The sequence below is a fragment of the Mus caroli genome, chromosome 3 (genome assembly GCF_900094665.2).
Source record: "Mus caroli chromosome 3, CAROLI_EIJ_v1.1, whole genome shotgun sequence".
Classification (NCBI taxonomy): domain Eukaryota; kingdom Metazoa; phylum Chordata; class Mammalia; order Rodentia; family Muridae; genus Mus; species Mus caroli.
Window position 1 is genome coordinate 136,046,475 of NC_034572.1, and position 20,380 is coordinate 136,066,854.

The 20,380-nt window shown below is 37.5% G+C and overlaps 1 protein-coding gene and 1 pseudogene across 2 annotated transcripts in view; one reads left to right on the forward strand and one right to left on the reverse strand.

The window, feature by feature from the left end:
• Positions 1–3,172: 3,172 nt before the first annotated feature.
• Positions 3,173–20,380, reverse strand: part of Pkn2 (protein kinase N2) — a 93,855-nt gene continuing 76,647 nt past the window's right edge. For both annotated transcript variants that reach the window (XM_021157819.2, XM_029474931.1), the window contains 7 exons: positions 15,007–15,183; positions 12,535–12,597; positions 11,276–11,352; positions 10,373–10,515; positions 6,052–6,159; positions 5,765–5,845; positions 3,173–5,676 (listed from right to left, as the gene is read on the reverse strand). In XM_021157819.2, the coding sequence (XP_021013478.1) occupies positions 5,473–5,676; positions 5,765–5,845; positions 6,052–6,159; positions 10,373–10,515; positions 11,276–11,352; positions 12,535–12,597; positions 15,007–15,183 (853 nt within the window). In that variant the 3' untranslated portion in view covers positions 3,173–5,472. The remainder of the gene's footprint in view (positions 5,677–5,764; positions 5,846–6,051; positions 6,160–10,372; positions 10,516–11,275; positions 11,353–12,534; positions 12,598–15,006; positions 15,184–20,380) is intronic.
• LOC115030794 lies at positions 6,748–6,866 on the forward strand (annotated as a pseudogene).

The window sequence follows — 20,380 nt, forward strand, 5'->3', positions numbered from 1 at the left end:
AGCTCACTTTGTAGACCAGGCTGGCCTCGAACTCAGAAATCCGCCTGCCTCTGCCTCCCGAGTGCTGGGATTAAAGGCGTGCGCCACCACGCCCGGCTCTAAAAGATTTTAAAGGTCACCAAATACATGGTTAAGCTGTGAAGGCTTTGCCTTTCGTTCGAGGATCTCAAGATTAACTCTAGAAAGGGACAGACCAAGTGGCTAGGCTGGGCTCTACACTGAGGACTAAAAATGTTAAAAGGTTGATGGATGAAATGTTCACATACTCCTAGCAAGCTGAAACCTTTGGAATTGTCACTGTGACAAAATACTTAGTAAAAGGTCATTTACATGAGTCAGTCATGGCGGGAAGCAGATTGTAATCATGAAAATAAGAGGCCAAGGTAGCAGGTTCTATCATGGGGGTAGCCAGGAAACATGGAGGCTGACTGGGGAGGGGCAATAAATCTTATGCCTGAGACAGTGACCCACTTCACTCCACAAGGTCCCATCTTCAGAATGATGACCTCCAACTTCTCAAAGCTGCACCACCATATCAGCCAGTGACCCACATACATGAATCCACAGGGCATTTTCTATCCAAACCCCAACACTGCCCAAGCTCACATTAGTGGTTCAGTAGCATAATCAGGACCATTTTTCTTGCTAATTCCCAATATGATTGGGGGAGTTTCACAAGAGCCATCACATATGTGAGAGTTCATCACTGTTTACTGCATATCATTCACTCTTCCAGGTAACATGGTCTTGTAAAGATCCACAAAAATCTACTGGGATTCTGACTGGAGTTGTGCTCAAAATGTATAGACTAATTTGAGAGAAACATCATACTATAAATGAGTATGTATTTAGATTTTTTTAATGTCTCCCAATAAAGGATTTTTCTAACTTATAGGCAGCTGGTTTTGCTGCTGTTCTAGTTGTTTCTAGGTTATTTCTTATCTTGATGTTATGCTGACACATGACAGCTTGAATAAATCACTACTGTTAGCAAGTTGTGATCCTGAGAGTTTTCTCTTGCCTAGCCTCTCCCTTAGCCTCTTCCTGGTCCTCAAGTGTCATGTGCTGGCCTTCAAGTCTATACATGGGCTGACCTACCTATTTCCAAGTCCCACTTGCTAGGATTCCATGTGTGCCCTAGATGAGGGGGACTGAGCATTCTAGACAAGTTCTTTAGCTGCTGAGCTACATGCCCAGACCCCTGAAGTTTGCCCAGTAGACAATCACAGCTATCTGGAATAATGGCTAGTTCGTTCCTTTTGATAAACAATACAGTAATGATGACAGGTGTCCTAGCTTTAATCCCCAACTGAAAATGTTTCCACAAAGGAAGGATATAAACCAGTGGCCCTCAACCTTCCTAACCCTGTGACTCTTTAATACAGTCCATGATGTAGTGACCCCCATTTTTGTTGTTATTTCCTAAGTGTAATTTTGCTGATATAAATATCTGATATGTAGCCCCTGGGAAATAGTTGTTTGGCCCCCTAAAGCGGGTCTCGGTCTACAGGCTGAGAACTGTTGATGTAGAGGATGATGTAATTGGTTATATTTCTTAATGTTTTTAATAGACACTATCTGTCAGTTTAAGAAACTACTTCCTTTGCTTAAAAAAAAATCAGGAATGAGATCTCTAATTTATCTTTTTTTTTTATTTAATCTATTAATATGGCAAGTAGCCTTATGGACTTCCTAGTAATAAACTACACTTGCAATCCTAGAATGAGCCCAATTTGCTAATGAAGCAGTATCTATTTCAGATGCTGCTGACTCTGACTTGGTCGTATTTGATCCAGTACATTTACTAGTAATAGGTAATAAAATAGGTATCCTCCCCTATTTTATTTAGGTTATGTCAATTTCATAGCACAAAGTGACTTTTTTCATTATTAAAACTCTGAGGTTCAAATCTCCCCCTAGACTGAATTTATTTATATTTAATGCAATGTCATATCAGTGTTTATTTTAGGAGGCTGAATGACATGATGTAGTGCTGGCTGGCACAGGCCCCAAAGTTGCCTGCTACCTGCAGCAGTCTTCACTCCCGTCCACCCGACCGATAATGCCTTAGTACTAGGAGCTATGTGCACACACACCCTCAACTGTACTTTTGGGTATACTAACTCTAATTGTGGGTGCTAAAGCCCTTGCACACCTAGACTACAGCTCAAGACTGTCTCCATGTTTAGGGATAAAGGGCTGCCAAAGTCATTCTTACCTTTAATGAGACCAATAATGCTTGAGTGTTTCTAGTGTCTTAGGGATTCCACCTAGTCAGGCTCTGAATAGCATGACATCAGGCTGCGATTCTGACATTCAGACTTCCACCTTATTTAGGTACTTACCTCTAATCTTGTACATGACCATATGAAATTGTTTTCTTCCTCTTTGGGTTTTCCTTACCACTCATTTAGCTGCTCTGGGAAGATGGGCAGTACTTACACAATATTGTCAGATTTGAAGGTAGAAGTTAGTTTTCATCAGGCCAGCATATAATAACAATGCTCATTATGTCCCAAAGATAAATTTCTAATAGATTATACTTTTAAAAATGTAATCACTACAAAATGGCTATTAATTAGTCAATTTTCTCAAATGTTAGATCCAATACTAAAATGTTACCCTATAACACAGTGGTTCTCAAAGTTCCTAATGTTTCCGCCCTTTAATACAGTTCCTCAGGTTGTGGTGACCCTTAACCTTAACGGTATCTTGTTGCTACTTCATATCTGTAACTTTGCTACTATTATAAATTGCAATATAAGCATCTAATATGCAGCTCCTGTGAAGTGGCCATTTGAACCCCCCTCTCCTACCCCCCAGGATGAGAGCCACTGCTCTAACACGAGGAAGCTCCCATGTTATACTTTACCATTAGCATATTTGCTTCTTAGTCTTGGAAACATCATTGCTTCGCTACTCCTGGCAACTTTCCTGGTCTTGGTGTGTAGTGACAGTGGCCATTCTATGCATGGATGAAAGAAGCTGTACAATACAGACCTAGATGAAATCTCCCATTATTCCAAGTGAAGTGGACAATGGGCCTTCTCCAGGATGAAAAGAAAGCTAACTAAAAATAATTTTCTTGAGACCTCAAAGTACAGCTAACTTTTTTAGCCAACTATTTTAACACAAGGACAATTCTAAAAGGAATGAAAACTTAAAACCAAAATTACAAATTTCAATCTATTTTAAACTTTAATTTGTGCATTTGTGGTAATTTATGACTGCAAAACCCCCCTTTTCTTAGAATGATGTAAAGGCACATTTCATTTGGATGCATAGGGTACCATTCTAAAGTATCCGCTTTCCTTACAAAGTGCTTGAGCAGTCAATACACATACAGTAATAGCAAAATCTATTTACACTCTGAAAATTTAAAATCTGGCTAAAATATATATATATATATTTATTTAAACTACAGAAAAACGAGTGCTTTTTTTTCAGCATAATTGTGTGACTATGCCCTCACCTCTAAATTTTTTAGTGATTGACTTCAATTAAAAAAATTTTTGTACACTGTGTATATAACTCTATGTCAGTTTTTAATGCTAAAAGCCCATTTGAAACGTTGCTTTCTATGCATATTTCAGAACTAACAAAGGTATGCATACTGTACCTCAAAAGTAGTTAGTGTTTTATTTTCAGACTGTGTTAACACTGTTCAAATTAAAGCTAGACAATTATGCTATTTTTTTTTCTATTGTTCTTTTCCAAGGCAACTAACTGGCATTTTAAAGCAACTTATAGCAACATATTGCTTCTCTTTTTAGAAAATTTTCTTCCAAAGGATCTTAAGAGAAAAATAATAATGAATTTGGAAGGTAATATAAAGAATCTCTGGACAATTGTAATCATTCTCAGAGTACAATAACAACAGGCCAATGTATGTCAGCAAAGCTGTTTCAAGCTCAACTCTTCATTACTCGTGCACTTTCCTGCTTCTCACTAACTCAGATTTGGAAAATGGTAAGAGATGAGCTCACTGTGATTGCATGGTTAATTCAAGCGTGGTTAGTTACAATCTGCTGTTCCTGAGGTATCATGGCCCTAACATGCTAAGCACAGAGTTATTAATGATATTACTGAACTGAGGGAGAACAACGGAGTGACAGGCTCGGAGAAAAAAAGGGAAAACAAACAAAAAACCTAATAAAATTCCAGCCGAGTGAAGGTCATGATTTGCAAAAAGACCTATGATAAGAGCGGTAAAAAGCCACGAACGGATCCTCTGAGGATGTGTAGAGTATTTGATCAAATTATTTGTGAGACTTTTGAGGTACAGCTTTAGTGTTATAATAACTTTTTATAAAATATAGACTGTTTTATCAAAAATATTTATACATTCTGTTACAATATATTGCTTTAGCCCTCAGTAACTGCCAATATAAAATCTGGATCCAGCGGCCTAAACTGTACAAATGCACTTAATGGAAATGCTGGAGTTGGAGGTGTCTGCTTGGCCACTGTACAAAAGTGATGACGTGGTGAAATTAAATAATATGCCTACAACACAGAATACATTACAACTTGTACATATACATGTTCACAGCATGTATACCATGATAATCTCTATGGTTTAACAAAGATAGAGTTTCCTTCTACAGCAGACACAAGACCAAAATGTCTAGGTTGAAATACGTGTAGAATGCATATCAATAAAGGGTTAATCAGGTTCACTGACTTTGGAAGACCTGACTGAACATCCTCCACGGTGCCTTGACTTTGGGAATGCATACAGTTAGCATGGTATCTTGGTTCCAGCTGCTCAGAAGTCCTCATTGTTACTGTTAAGTGAATGCTGATGTCCCTATCTTTTTGCAGCACTGTTTAATACACAAGCTCATTTGGCAGGTAGCTCTGCTGGAAAGCTAGGAGGCTCTGCTACATGGTTGGTAAAGTTAAGGCAATAAAGTGTTCTCCTGATAAATATAGAAAATTCATCAAATAGACATCAATACATTCTCATTCTTTTCTTTAAATCAAGCCACCAAAGGTGTACAAACTGCCACATTTTTTCATATTATAGTGATTTCTTAAAAAAATAATTGCCTTAGTGAAACAGAATCACACTTTTTATATTACCAGTAATAGCATCCAAAGCCCTATTTTTTCTTTTGTAAAATATAGTTAAGTGATTAATCTTCCTTCCACTTAAGGCAGGCCTAGGGCAAAGATGGGGACTATAAAAGAGTGGTTCTTCTTCTTTTTAAAAATAGAGTATTGATGTAAAAGTATTTATTTGTAATGGATTTTCATGGCCAATGTTCACTCAGCCTAAACTCCATGAAACTGCTTCCAGTGTTCAGATTTACGTTGAAAACATTAAGGTATAAAACAGTACTGTAACCACATCTTCATGTGCTTTATATAACCTCAGAAGCTCCTGGTGGAACGGAAAGCAAATGCAGGGCTGCTGTTTTCAAGAGGTCTTCTTGTTGGTCAGTCTGCTTGGTCTCAGGGTCTAGAAACTTAACACCAATCAGCAACGTAGTCAAAATCGCGGAACATTTCCTGCTCCTCTTCCAAGAGTATCCTTGGTTCTCGAGGTGGAGTCAGAATAGGTGCTTCTGAGGTAAATTCATCATCAAAGTTACTAACATCTTCCCGTCCTCTAATGGTAGGTACAAATGGTGGCTTTACTTTTTTGTCCATTAGAGCACTCCAGTCGGTTAGCTAGATCACAAAATATCAATCAGCCAGTTTAGTTTTGTGTTCCCAGTCACTCAAGTTTCATAAAAGAACTCTGAGCTTTTACACTTACCCGGAAAAACGGGTGCTTCTTGACATCCTCTGCATCCTTCTCACCAGCTCCCAGGCGCCGCTCAGGATTTCTCCTTAGCAGCTAGGAAGTTAAGATAAAACCAACAAAATGTGTTTCACCAACAGTGACTCTCACTACTTTCAAAGACTTAGAATGTTTTGTTTAGATTTGTCTAAAGCATGCAGTATCTATGAATTTAAGACAACTTCAAAAACTCAACTGGGAAATTCTTTTCAACAAAAAGCCTAAGTTTAAATAAAAAAAAAATATTGATCCTAATTTCTTACCCTTCTCATTATGGAAATGGCTTCTGTAGATAAGAACCTTGGATACCTTACTTCGTCATTTACAATACTGTCAAAAACCTCTTCTTCATCATCACCAGGAAAGGGAGACTAGACAAAATAAGATAATAAGAAAGAATTAAGAAATAAAAACTAAACGTGAAAGTCCTAAGATAGTAAAACATCATATATTCAAAGGAGACCCAGGATTCAGGCAATGACAATGAAATGAAACAAAATAGGACCTGGAGATGAGCTGTTAGTGCCAGCCCAAAGTGTGAAGCTGGGTTCAATCTCCAGGAACTGTGGTACAAGCCTGTCATCCCAACACTTGAAAGTTAAAGGCAGGATGATGAGAAGTTCAAGACTATCTCTGGGCTACATGAGACCATGTTTCAAACAAACAAACAAACAAACAAACAAATAAGCAAGCAAACACTTTAAGAAGTTTTGATTTCAAGCTGAGCATGGTGGCTCATACCTATCAGGAAAACACTTGGGAGACTGAAGTAGGAGGGCCACAGGTGAATCCAGGTCAACATGGACTGTATTGTGAGGCCCTATTTCAACCCTCCCCACAAGAAATGGAGAGGATGTCCCAATGGGACAAAAACAAAAAAATGAAAACTAAATAGTTTAGCCAATCTATATTTTCAACAGGAAAACAAACAAAAATCAGAAACACACAAACAAGAAAACTCTGCCCCTAGAAGCACTGCAGGTGCAGGCGTATCTGCTGTTCACATGTGCATCAAAAGGTGGCAGACAGGAGAGCTCTGACCCATGAACATCCGAAGGATCAGCAGTAGCCTTACATTTTCTGAAAAAAAGTGAGCTTAAGATGACCATAAGTCCTGTGCTGGGCTGGCCCCAATAGACTGGGAGCAAGCAGGAGACAAGAAGAACCCTGCCTGCTGCAGGAAGGAGCCTGAGACAGATGACCCTCGAATGTGGTTGCTTGTATGAACTGGGTGAGGAACCAGCTCTAGATGACACTGGTGCCATGGTGCCTGGACAGCAATGAGGTGCAAGGGGTGGGAGGAGGGCAGCAGGCAGACTATGTCCAAGATGACCCTTGCCAGAGGCATGATGGGGGTAGGGGTAGAGTGCCATGGTTTCACAGGATTCATGAGATGACCCCAGACATTCAGAGACCTGAATAGAGAGAGACAGAACTGGAACTTGAGGGTAGTGAGGAACACCCTGATGTAGGCTGCTGGTGATGCTACCTGTAACCATGATGTGGACCTGGCCTTGTACATAGGTTAGCCCTGTCACTTGTTAGACATAGGGTGGCATGGGTGAGGAGAAATGTCCTCCACTTCTTACCCCATGCCACCATCTGGGCAGGCAGAAGAGCCGGCCCAGATGTCATCAGAGCAGGAAAGCTGGAGAGCTGGCTCTGTCTCATGCCTTCCTCCCCTTCCATCTATAGCAGGGAGGAGAGCTGTCCCCCAGTCATGAGTGGGAGAATTGACCATGTTCCTTACCAGCTGCAACACTCAGGAAATCAGGCCCTGCAGCTTATTTGGACAGCAGGGTAGGGCTGCTGGAAGTGTGCACATACATGCCTGGAAAATGTGACAGCAGGAGAGCCAGCAGGAGAGTGGGAGACCCAGAGGGCTGACCAACCCAGATACCTCTCAGGCCGAGATCTAGGGCTTTGAATTGGTCCAAGCTAACATCTACCCTACCGATGAACTGCTGGAGTGCATGAAGGGGCTGGTCCTGTAGCTCCAAAACTATAGGAGCTCCATGACACAGGATATCATATAGGGCAATGACAGGATATCATAGAGAAGTTCAAGTAGGGTCCTAGTATTGATAGATTAGCAGAAGCCAGAGGCCTTGTTTCAGACAAGAGTCATTTCAATGAACATTTGCCAGCAAAGAAGTGTGTACAAAAGGGTATACTGTGGGACACACTGTGACATGCTACACAGCTTCCATAATAACATTTTTTTCTCTGTTGCAGGGGATATTGTAAGGGTGGAGGGAGGATATGAGGAGAGGAAGAGATGTGTTGGACTGGGGTGTATAATGTGAAATTCTCAAAGAACTAATATGTTAAAAAATAAACATTATCATTGAAGCTTTAATAATACTATAGAACCATAATGCAGACCAATGGGTTTAATTCCTTTCCTAGTTACCTTCCTGTGGAGGCTCTAAAGATAAATGGAATTAAAAGGCAACTATAATGGAATAGCAATACCTCCTGGGTATGTTTAAAACTCAACCAATTAGAAGCCCTTTTAAAAACTATGAAGCAGGAACTTCCTTGCTTGTTTGTTAAGCCACTAGCTTGAACAGAAGAAGTAAAAAAATCAATAGCCTATTAGTTCAACAAGATCTACCACAGTACTTTTTGCATGTTATCTCTAACATAGAAAGCTCTTTTAGAGCGTGAGGTGGGGTTAGAAACACACACACACACACACATATATATGGACAAGGTGTGTACCACGACTCTAGGCAAAAAAAATGAATTATAACAAAGTGCAGAGTTTTGGATCAGAATTAAATCTTAAATGTAACATTTAAAAATATAGCAGCAGGATCATTTCTTTTCAAAACTAGAATAGAGACAGAGTTTAAGTATGCTACAGCCTCTAGAAACAGAATCATGAGTCTTCTGACACCTTAGAAAATAAGACCAATGTATATATTAAGGCTAAATCAATTTTTCCCATTCCAAATACCCATAGCAGCTTGTGTAAACAGAGGTGAAAAATTCAATCTGGATCTTTATTTTCTTAGGAAAATAAATGAGGTCGGATGGATTTCATGTCTGATTCCAAAGCACAAACAGATTCTAAAAATGTCAAGAACAAAATAATCCCAATCCTACCTCACAAGTGCTCCGTGACACATTATTAACCACTTTGTATCTAATAAAATAGATGCAAAAAAAAAAAAAAAAGCTAACATGTACAAAACACATAGCTCTTTAATGAGTCATTCCTTCCCTCCTTTTTCTAGAGAATCTAGTCCAATGTGACACACTGAAAGGACTGTCCATTGGATGGAACTGTTCATTATGGTTAAATGCCAGTAAGCAACACACAGGCTAAAACTTCAGAACCATTTGACACTAAAAAGATGTCCGTTCCCTTATCCAGCCGCTAAATGATTCATGAGTTGGATATACAAGGAAGGTGGCTAGAAACTCCAGAATAAATTTCCAAGAAGTTAAATCCCTCTCAAAGGTTTCAACTGCCTTGTTAAATAATATACTCATTCTATATTCCACTCCTTATTCTTAGCAATTCATAAAAAATATTAGGCCCCTTATTTTCATTTACTTCCTGTTTCACTAATTGAAAAAACTTCTATATATAATTCAGTTATACTCAAAATTAATTTTGTTAATATACAGAAAATGGGGAATGTGTTGATGGCCAGTTCTGTTCTATTGTTTAAAAAGTGGGTTGTAAAAGGGATTCTTGTTTGTTTATCTTTAAAGATAGTGTTTCTCTGTGTAACAGACATGAATGACCTGGAATTCACTTTGTAGACCAGGGTCTCAAACTCAAATTTTGCTTGCCTCTGCCTTTCAAATGCTGGGATTAAAGGTATATGCTAGCATGCCTGGTTTGTAAAAGTATTTTTAGTTATGTATAAGTGTGTCTGTCTGGGATCAGTGTCCTTGAGTACAGATGCCTGTGGAGTTACAGGTGGTTGTGGGCTCTCACAATAGGGTGCTAGGAATTAAATTGGGGTCCTCTGCAGCCATAATACACTCTTAACTGCTGGGCCATCTCTCCAACACTGCTGTTGTTTTTGAAGATCACAATTATTTCTGATATATGTACAGTGAATTTTATATTCATTTATATATATTTTTTATTCAGATGATTTATTGATTGACTGATTGATTGATTGTACATTAATTCAATGACAAGGTGTTTTTGCCAGATTGGTCTCAAATCCATATTCCTCCTGTCTCAGCCTCCAAACATGGTAGGAATATAGATGTGTACCACCACACCAACCTATAGGGTATATCTTTATTAGTCTTCTGTTGTTCTACCCTATAAAATATCAGTTCTGTTAAAATCACAAAACATAACCATTTTACAACACTTAAATATAAGAAGCTATTTGAGGACATTCATAATGCAGTCCACCCATCATATAAAAATCTAAACTAGGCTAGCAAAGATATTGTAGAAACATAGCCAATCATTAGCACTCTATGAATATCTATCAAACTGAGTCCCATCTCATGCATGACATACATGTACATGTCTTTATAAAAAGTATGTGCTTGATCCTTCCAATCATCCTCCATCTTGCCACTCTCCTCCTCCTTGCTGCTTACCTCTCCGACGAGCATTTCATATATAAGTACACCAAGGCCCCACCAATCTACAGCCCTTGTGTACGATGTTTCTGTTAGGACTTCTGGGGCAAGAAACTCAGGAGTACCACAAAATGTGCTTGTCCTATCTCCATACCCCATTCCTAAAGAAGATAAATTCAAGTGTTAGCAAAGAAAAAAAACTAGGCATGAAAATTAGAAGATGTGCTTAGGAAAAACATTGACATTGCTGAATGTGATGGTCTAACTCGAGCATATCAAGACTTAGCCAATCTGTTTTACCCATCAAACTACTGACTCACTAAACATCCACTAGTGCTAACATATCTAAGAAATGAGTTTATGTACTAAGGAAACAGAGTTAATAACAGCAATAAAGTAAAGCTACTAGTGTACAGAGGAGAAGCATATACTTAATTAACATTAAGTATAAAGAGAAAACTATCTTATTGATAACATTGATCTTTATACATTCTCCTGTGATCTTCGATTCGAACTGTCATATTTAATTCTGAATATATAGAAAATAATCTTGAGATAGTTACATCTATTTTTTCCAATTTAAAATGTTAACAGTTCTAAGCCTGTGAGTCACTGGGCACATGTGCTTCACCCTGCACATCCCATCAACAAGCTCGTGCTTAGTGGCTTCTTACAGCCCGGGCAGACTGTCAGCCACACAAAGAGAAGCTGAAGCTCATACTGTAGATTCTGGAGGCAGGAAGCATTTATAACCACAGGACAAAGTCTTAATGTGGTTACTGGTATATATAAGCAATCCAAATGTTGCAGTGGAATAAATTAAAATTAAAAAGTACATTGTTTGCACATATAAATTTGAAAATGATCAAAGAACAAAGGAACAATAATCTATTAGAAAAGGAATTTACAAAGCCCAATTACCTTCTTTGCAAAGACCAAAGTCAGCAATTTTCACAAAGCCTTCTGTATCTAGCAACAAGTTATCCAACTTCAAATCTCTGTTCAAGATGGAAACATGAAAATAAATCAGTAAACCATAGTATAGAACATATTTTTTTTTTTCAAGAGGAGCCCAATTTTGTCTTCTAAGAAATGTTTTTTCCAAGTTATGGCTGGAGATGCTCTCAGATTTTTCTTCTCTTTGTATAGTAGTATAATTTTCAAGTAATTTTTTCTTGTTATATAGATGAGAATATTGTATTTCTGTAAATGTAGAATCAGGTTCAATACCTTTTATTCAAGTTTAAATTTTTATTTAGGTTAATCAGACTTAATCACAATTTGAAGTTTTTCTACACACATGAAAGAATTTAAGCTAATGTTTATTTTTCCAGGCAGTTTCTCTATGTAGCCCTGGCTGTCCTGGAACTCACTTTGTAGACCAGGCTAGCCTCAAATTTAGAGACTCACCTTCCTTTGTCTCCCAAGTGCTGGGATTAAGACTATAATTTAAAATGAACAGAAAGCTATTCAATTACAAATGAAGCTAGTTTACAATAGTTTTTATTAAGTAAACAGAACCATGAGGGAATCTTTACTTTAAAAACATTGTCAGACACTACAATAAACCACTACTTGCAGATGCCTTTTTCTGACCAGCTTCCTCATAATGAGGTTGTTTTCAGAGCAGCACTACTCAGTGTATGCAGGACCAGAGGCTGGCCCAACCTGCTCTGCAGTGTAAGGAGCCAATGCCCAGATAGAAATGGGTCATAACACTAATTCCCTTTTTAGTTAAGGTGATGGCAACCTTTTCTTATGTACTTATATCTTATTGTGCTGGATATCAAACTCAGGGCTTCACACATCACAGTCCATGCTACCCAAGATACTGTAACGAAGGAGCAGCCTGGTACTTTACATGCTGGCACAATCTGTTTTTCTCTATGTGGTAAACTGGTTTATAGAACTTTCTGCAGTAGACAGTTAAATGTAATTACTAGGTGAATACTATCGGTGAACGTGTCACCACAGGCCAACTCTTATGCTCACTATTTTAATTAGGAAATGAGTAGAGGGCCAAAACCAAGAACTCCATCACACAATCTGTATGTTAGGGGAGGATTCTCTCATCACATTTAGGAGAAAACTAAAAAGTTGGTTAAGTACAAAATATCATTGTTATCTTGAATTCTAGTCACATGTAGATAAGCTATTATAAACAAGAAAAATATACTTACCTATAAACAATTTTGTGTTCATGTAAGTACTGCAACCCAAGAACTACACATGCTGCATAAAATCTGTTGAAAGAAATCAAATGTTTAATAAACTTCTCTGCTCTTGAACCCTTTTATACTTCAATGCATAATTCCGTGGTTAAGTCCTCAAATATTTATTTATTCCAACTATCTATAATATATTGTGCTATTAGAGAGGAATTTTGAAATTGAGAAAATTATATGGTTGAATGGGATTCTTTTGGCCTGGTAGATTCACTGAGGTCCCGAGAGGCCTTTAGGTTTGGCCATGTGGGAGGAATGACATTGTGTGACAGATAAGGGATGGAGAGAAAGGGCAGCAAAGCAGCAGCTTTGTTAGCAAGTACAGGCCACTCAGATCTCTGAGAGAAAACCAATAGCGGCGCTGCAAGTTTGACAACCAGTGCAATCCACTGTGGCTAATACACAGGATGGGAGTCTGGGGAGCAGAGCAGATAGCAAGCTAAAAAGAGCTTTTTAAAAATCAAAACCAAATATACAAAATAAAAAGTAATTTCCATATAGGTAAATATCTACTTAATATTTCAATAAAGGTACTATATATGTAGTTCAAGCTGGCCTAAAGTCAGGATTCTCCTGTGACCATTTTCTGAATTGAGGGTCTGACTGTGCCTTCCACCTTAAAGGTTTTAAGTACCTAAAGAGATTCTACTCCACCTTCTGCTCTCTGTGGGCACTGCATGCATGTAGTGCACAGACATACACGTAGGCACTTACACATAAAATAAAGGAAAACCTTTCAAGTATTAAATATTTAAAAAATAAATTATTAGTGACCTCCTACTGCTTGGCTTGCTTTTAAAATACCTTACTATTCATTAGAATTAATTCCTGCTTTCTTATCTGAAAACCAAAAGCTCTGACACTATCACCATCTACACATACCTCTAACGCTTACATGGAAAACCTGATGTGTGAAAGTGAAACTGCCTTAGGAATGTCAGTTGAAATAACAAACAAGATAATAATTCAAAAGTAAAAATCAATCAAGCTCCTCTTGGGTTTTCTATTTCAATGATGTGGGGCTATTGTGGAGAGCGCTGACTAGATTTCCTAGACGTGTGTATGCTATAGGTGAGAGAATGAGAACTGAGAATGGCACTCTGTTGTCTGGCTTGAACATTAGAGAAGATAAGCTTGCTACTAACTAAGATGAGGAGGGCTGGAAGAGCAGCAGCTCCAGGAAATAGTAGAAACACAGAGAGGAAAAGCAACTTGAGATGCCAGTTGAGAATTTTGTGAGCCTTACAAGTGGAAAAATTGGTCCCGAGCTGGATACTATCAATAGCTGGGTGACTAGAGAAGAGACTGGGGTAAAGATGTAATCTTGGTAAGTCTTAGCATCCAGGATATATGGGAGAACTTTTCTAGGTTTCCTCTGGAAAACCTAGAAGTTTTAAGAAGGTATAAAATGAGAACAATAATTTAAAGTGCTTGAATAAGCTAACTTTAATATAAAGTTTAGTTTAACTACAACAAAAAAATGGTTTATGGAGAAGTCTCCATCTCTTTCCTTAGAGGCACTAAGAATACAGGGTGAGCATCCCTAACCCTGAAATCTGAAATCTGAAAGGTTCTAACACAGCATTCAGAAAGATGGTGTACACATCTACAATCCTATAATTTGGGAGGATGACAGTAATGATTTTTGAGGCCAGCCTAGGATACACACCAAATTTAAGGATGGCTTGCATAGCATAGGGAGACCTTAGAGGGGAAAAGGGTACAGAATTTGGAGAATTTCGTGACTGGGAATTTGAAATATTTGGCCAAATTTTAAAATCTGAAGAACCGAAAGTCTAAAACACTTCTGGCTTCAAGCATTTTGTGCAATGGACACTCAACCTATACTATTTTTTTTTTTTAACATTCTTTGAGAAATATGGTAAGCACAGACTTACCTTTAAAAATATACATGTAAGTATTTTAAATAAATAGGAGATATCAAATTTTCTATATTTCAAAAATTCATTGTACTTTGAGTATATTTTTTTTCTTTTTCTTTTGTGTGTGTGTGTGAAGATTTATTTATTTAATGTATGTGAATACACTGTCACTGTCTTCAGGCACACCAGAAGAGGGCATTGGATCCCCATTACAGACAGTTTTGAGACACCATGTGGTTGCTGGGAATTGAACTCAGGACCTCTAGGAAGAGCAGTTAGTGCTCTTCACTGCTGAGCCATCTCCCCAGAGTATAATATACCTTTAAAGTTAGTATTCCAGGATACCATAATCTAAACGTAACCTCAGTTGTATCTAAATTATCAAGTATGAAATAATGGTAACTCACAAAATTTTCAACAAGGACAACATAGACTATAAACATAAAAAAATGTTTTCAGCAACCCCCCCCCCCCCCAAATTCTAATACTTCTTACAGGGTTTCTATTCCATTAGGGAAGAGTGAGTCAGAGGCCTAATACTCACACAGCTCTGGGTTCAGAGAAGACATCAGCATGGATGTGCATCATCAGGTCGCCACCTGCAGCATACTCCATCACGAAGCAAACATGCTCTTTTGTTTGGAAACATGCAAAAAGGTTCACTAGAAACGGGTGCCTGACACTATTCACAGTCTCAAAAATTCTTTTTTCACACATCAGGCTGTAAGAAAAAACAATTAACAAAACTTGACATAAAATTTCAAACTTTTATGAATTTAAGAATTATAAAAATGTCTTTTAAAATACTATAAGAAATGTTTTATTTAATATATAATGTTCACTGAAAATACATTAATAAAAATTAAAATATTCATAGCAAAACTTAAAGATTATACAAATGACATGAATATAAATTCCTAGCACAAATGGGGCTAATAATTATAATTAATGTAAATTACATTACATACTATAAATTAAAATTTATATTAACTATAATTACTAGTTATAGTTATAACTAGTTTTAGCTAGTTATTATAGTTATTTACTTATTGAAACCCAATTAGTAAATAAAGTTCGTGACCATAGTAATTTCAAGGACAGCATTTATAATTCATCAGCTCGAATATTCAAATTTTTATCTCATAAAATGGGATGCTGAGAGACACCGATAGCCTTATGAAAATTTAATCTAGAAGACTTACTGGAAAACAGAATTCTACATGTTTCAAAAAGAAACCCTTTGAGAACCACACAATTTTCTGTGCTATCATAGAAATGTCTGTAGCAAGCCCTATAACAGGAGGAATTCTTAAAAGGAACATGGCAAAACTCCGTGAATGTGGAACATTTATGTTGCCTAAACAGCAAAAGCAAAAAGATTTTCCCTTCTCCTGAAAACTATTTAATAAATTAATTTTATTTAAAACTCAAAGTAAAAGAAAACTGTCAAGTATTATTCAAATGAATCCTGAGTGAGCTTACTAACTTTATTTAGTACCCGATCAAAGTAAGGGCCAATAGATAAACCTTGCTAAGAGAGAATATAGATTTCTAATACCAAGTAAGCTTCATTTCTGTTGAAACTCGAGAGACTGGAGGCCCCAGGGAGTTTAGAGGTCAGGTGGGGTATGGGGTGGGGGCATCCATGTGGAGACAGGGGTAGGGGGTGGGGTGGAGGTGTGGGATGTGGAACAGTTGGAGGGTGGATGGGCTGGGGTGGGGAATGGAATACGGAGTGTAAAAAATAAATTAAAAGAAAAAAGAAAAAAATTGATATTCTTTTTAAAAAAGCTTTAATACTTTTATTTTAACATTAAGAAGTCAAAGCCAGTGTGATGTCTCAGGGGGTGAGTAGACCAATGCCTGGAACATAAGAATTTAAGGTTAGAGGGTAAAACTAATACCATGAACTTCTGTGACCTCCATGGGTACACCCACACATGATTATGGTCATCAATCATCCTAAAATATTTTTAAATGCTTACACTTTGATTTTTGTTTTCCATATAACACTGCGGCATTCCAAATGTCAAGGTAAACTATTGATATTAGAATCATATAGTACTAATATTTCCTTTTGGGCATTTTTAAAATATGATAAAGTTGCCAGGTGTGGCATGTCTTTAATGTAAGATATGTCTAATCACAGCACTTGGGACACAGAGCTAGCCAGATCTCTGTACGCTAGAAGACAGCTTGGTTTGTATAGTGAGTTATTCCATGACAGCCAGAGGTATGTAGAGAGACCTGTCTCAAAAAAAAAACAACCAACCAAACAACCAACCAACCAACCAACCAATCAATCAATCAATCAACCAACCAAAAAAACCCCAACCTGCCCTTCAGAAAAGATGAAGTCTTTTCTCTGAGTATCACTACATTATTAATGACTTGAAAATTTAAAATACGTAACAATTCAACTTTATTCAAACTTGAATATTTCTAATTACACTCATGTATTTGAGTGTGTGTGCTAGTACAGCCCTACTGCATGCATGTATGTAGTCATCAGAGGGCATCTTGGGAAAGCTGGTTATCTCCTTTTGCCGTGTCCCAAGGATAAACTCCGGTTGTTAGTTAACAGGTGTGCTGGTAAGCACTTTACCCACTGAGCCATCTAATCAGCTCCTCAAACTTTAAATCCTGTATCCTTCAATTGCTATAAGACAGTATAAATCCAATTTCTCCTTAAAACACACACACACACACACACACACACACACACACACACACACACACAAAAGCCTAGCCCTGGACCTATCAGTATATAATGATATTCTTCTAATAAACTGCTATTGTCGGTAATGTTTATTTTTAGATTAAACTTATCTAGTCTCCTTTACTAAAAATGCTTTCTTATGTCTTATTTCCCCGAGTGACCAGTTTTGTTCAGAGTTGACCAGTTTAGTGTTTGTCACTAAAAAGATATGAAAGAATGTTTATACCAATTTTTAGAAGATATGAAATAAATAAACGAATCTTCGTAGAAAATCAAACTATTAATGAAACTAAAGTTTCAGGATTGAACATCATATAACCTGAAAAGCTTTGTTACAAAACAAAACAAACCCCAAAACACCCAAAACAATTTCTGCCTCCACCGTTGTTTTTACTATCTATCACTTGATATGAGTGGGAGTAACAGTTCCAACCCTGCCCACGGTGAGTAAGTCTCAGAGCAGTGCTAGGAAAACAGTGACTAGGCTGGGCATGATGCTTTCATCTAAATATATGTGAATTTAAAGAAACTAACTTGCATTTTATTGTAATCTATGCAAAGTGGCACATTTCTTTTTTTTTTTTAATTAAATCTTTTTATCTTTCTAAAAATTTATTTTCCCTTTCTCGCTCCAGCCCACTCGCTCCAGTCCAAAGGTTTATTTATTATATGTAAGTACACTGTAGCTGTGACACACCAGAAGAGGGTATCAGATCTCATTACAGATGTTTGTGAGCCACCATGTGATTGCTGGGATTTGAACTCAGGACCTCCAGAAGAGCAGTCAGTGCTCTTAACCACTGAGCCATCTCTCCAGCCCAAAGTGGCACATTTCAAAGTAAAATAATATAAAAGTAATATAACCCAGGTAACAAAACAAATTTAGAGACCCAGGATCAATGAAAAGGGGGTTGAGGGACACAACTGAATACCTGGTACACTCCCTTTCTGTAGCCTCTGCACATGAAGGCAGGACAATTGCAAGCTGCAGGCCAGCCTAGGCCACATGAACTTTGTCCTCCCCAAAACAGGAACAATGACAACAAAGAGAGAGTAACACGGAGTAACAAAGAACTTGATGGAATTACTACAAGGAAAAGCTAAGAAGTAAATGTAAAGGATTCTGCTTAGTTATAACTAGTTTGAGTTATTTTCTAGCCATACTTTCAAGTTAGATATCATTTAAAATATATACTGCCCCCTCTTTGGATTTATTTATTTATTTTATGGGCATATGTATGCCTGTGCGAGGGTGTTGGATCCCCTGGAACTGAACTTACAGACAGTTGTGAGCTACCACCTGTGTACTGTGGTTAAACCCAGCTCCTGTGAAGAGCAGCTCTTAATCACTGAATCAACCTCCCAGCTCCAACTGGTCTATATTTTTTGAGTGGATTCTTTTTCATGAGTTGTTCTAGACATGATAACATTTTAAAATTACCTTTTTTTGCACTACCTTCCCTAAATTTCTCCAAGAGTGTGCTTTTATTTAGCATTTCTGAATCCCCTTTTTGGTTTTTATATGTGAGATCTGTTTCCATATTACCCCAAACTAGAAAAGTTTAAAACTGAATTATTTGGGTCACCTGTCAATTTTTATTTAAAGCTAGGTTCAATTTTACCAGGGGCAATGGCCTAGAATCTGGCTCTTGTTCTAGCCTCTGACCTATACTTTTGGATTTGCGGCATTAGGATTATTCCCCCTGAGTTAATTAGAAAGCATCTTTTTACAAGGATCTGGTTCAATGTAGCAAAAAGTAGTATAGATTAAATACACTTTGAAGTGCTTGAGGCCAGAGCTGCTTCTGATCACAGGTAATGAGATAGCATAGCAATGGGTCCCAGATCTTGATATAAAATTCATTTATGCTTCAAGTGTACCTTATATCGAAAATCTGAAAGTAATTTTACAATAATATTTTAAATAACTGTGTATGAAACATTTGTGGATTTTAGCATCACATATCTTCAGTTAAAAAGTTTAGATTTTGAGCATTTCAGGTTTTAGACTTTCCTTTAGATTATGGATGGCCATAATATTAACTAGTTTCTTATTGTTTTAGAAAACAAATGAGTCCTATCTATTTTTAAGAAGATGCAGTTACTATTTTTTCAGGCGTAGGTGTGTACTTCCTGAGTTTATATGCACTATGGGTGTCCAGAGGCTTGTGGAAGTTAAGAAAGTCAGACTCTTGAAACTCAAGTTTCTGGCAGGGCTGCTTGATAGGGGATTTGGGAATCAAATGTAGATCCTCTGGAAGACAAACAAAGTGTTCTTCACAGCTGAGCCATCTGTCCAGTCTCTGCAGGACTTTCTATGAAGATACTTAGTGGTCTAAAAAAAGTACTACTAAATATCACATGAAACCTTTTCTTATAAACATGTCATTTTTATAAAATAATTCCACATATATATGTGTGTATATGAATGTTAAAATATATTCTTGATCGAGGCCAGCCTGGTCTACAAAGTGAGTTCCAGGATAGCCAGGGCTATACAGAGAAACTCTGTCTCGAAAAACCAAAAAAAAAAAAAAAAAAAAAAAAATCTTGAATTCGATTGCTTTATTCCTAAAGTCCCTGTGTTTTAATAGCCATAAAAAGATGTGTCCATGATAATTCCCATAATTAAACTCTTTGGAAGGTAAAGCCCTATACTAAAAATAAATATGAATTAAAAAACCACTAAGTGGAAAACTCAAAGAAATGGCTCAGTCATTAAGAGCACTGGATTTTTCCTAAAGGACTCAGGTTCAATTCTTGTTACCCATGGCAGCTCAATTGTCTGTAACTCATGTCCCAAGGGACCCAACACCCTCTACTTAATATGCACTGCTAGCACAGGGGACAGAAAAAAACCACTCAGACACAATGATAATAATAGTAATGATGATGGAATTTAAGCTGGACATTAGGGTGGACTTTTGAATCCAGAACTAGTGTGACAGAGGCAGGTGGATCTCTGTGAGTTCGAGATCAGTCTGGTCTAATACAGTGAGTTCCAGAACAGACTATGTAGAGAGACCCTGACTAGGAAAAAAAAAAAAAAAACCAACAACAACAACAACAAAAAAACAAAAAACAACAGAAAAAGAATGGATTATTGAGAAGAAAAAACACAAAAGAAGGTCTAGCAAGATGGCTCAGCAGGAGAAGGGCCTTGCTGAGAAGAAGACTTGAATCTGATCCTCAGACTCAC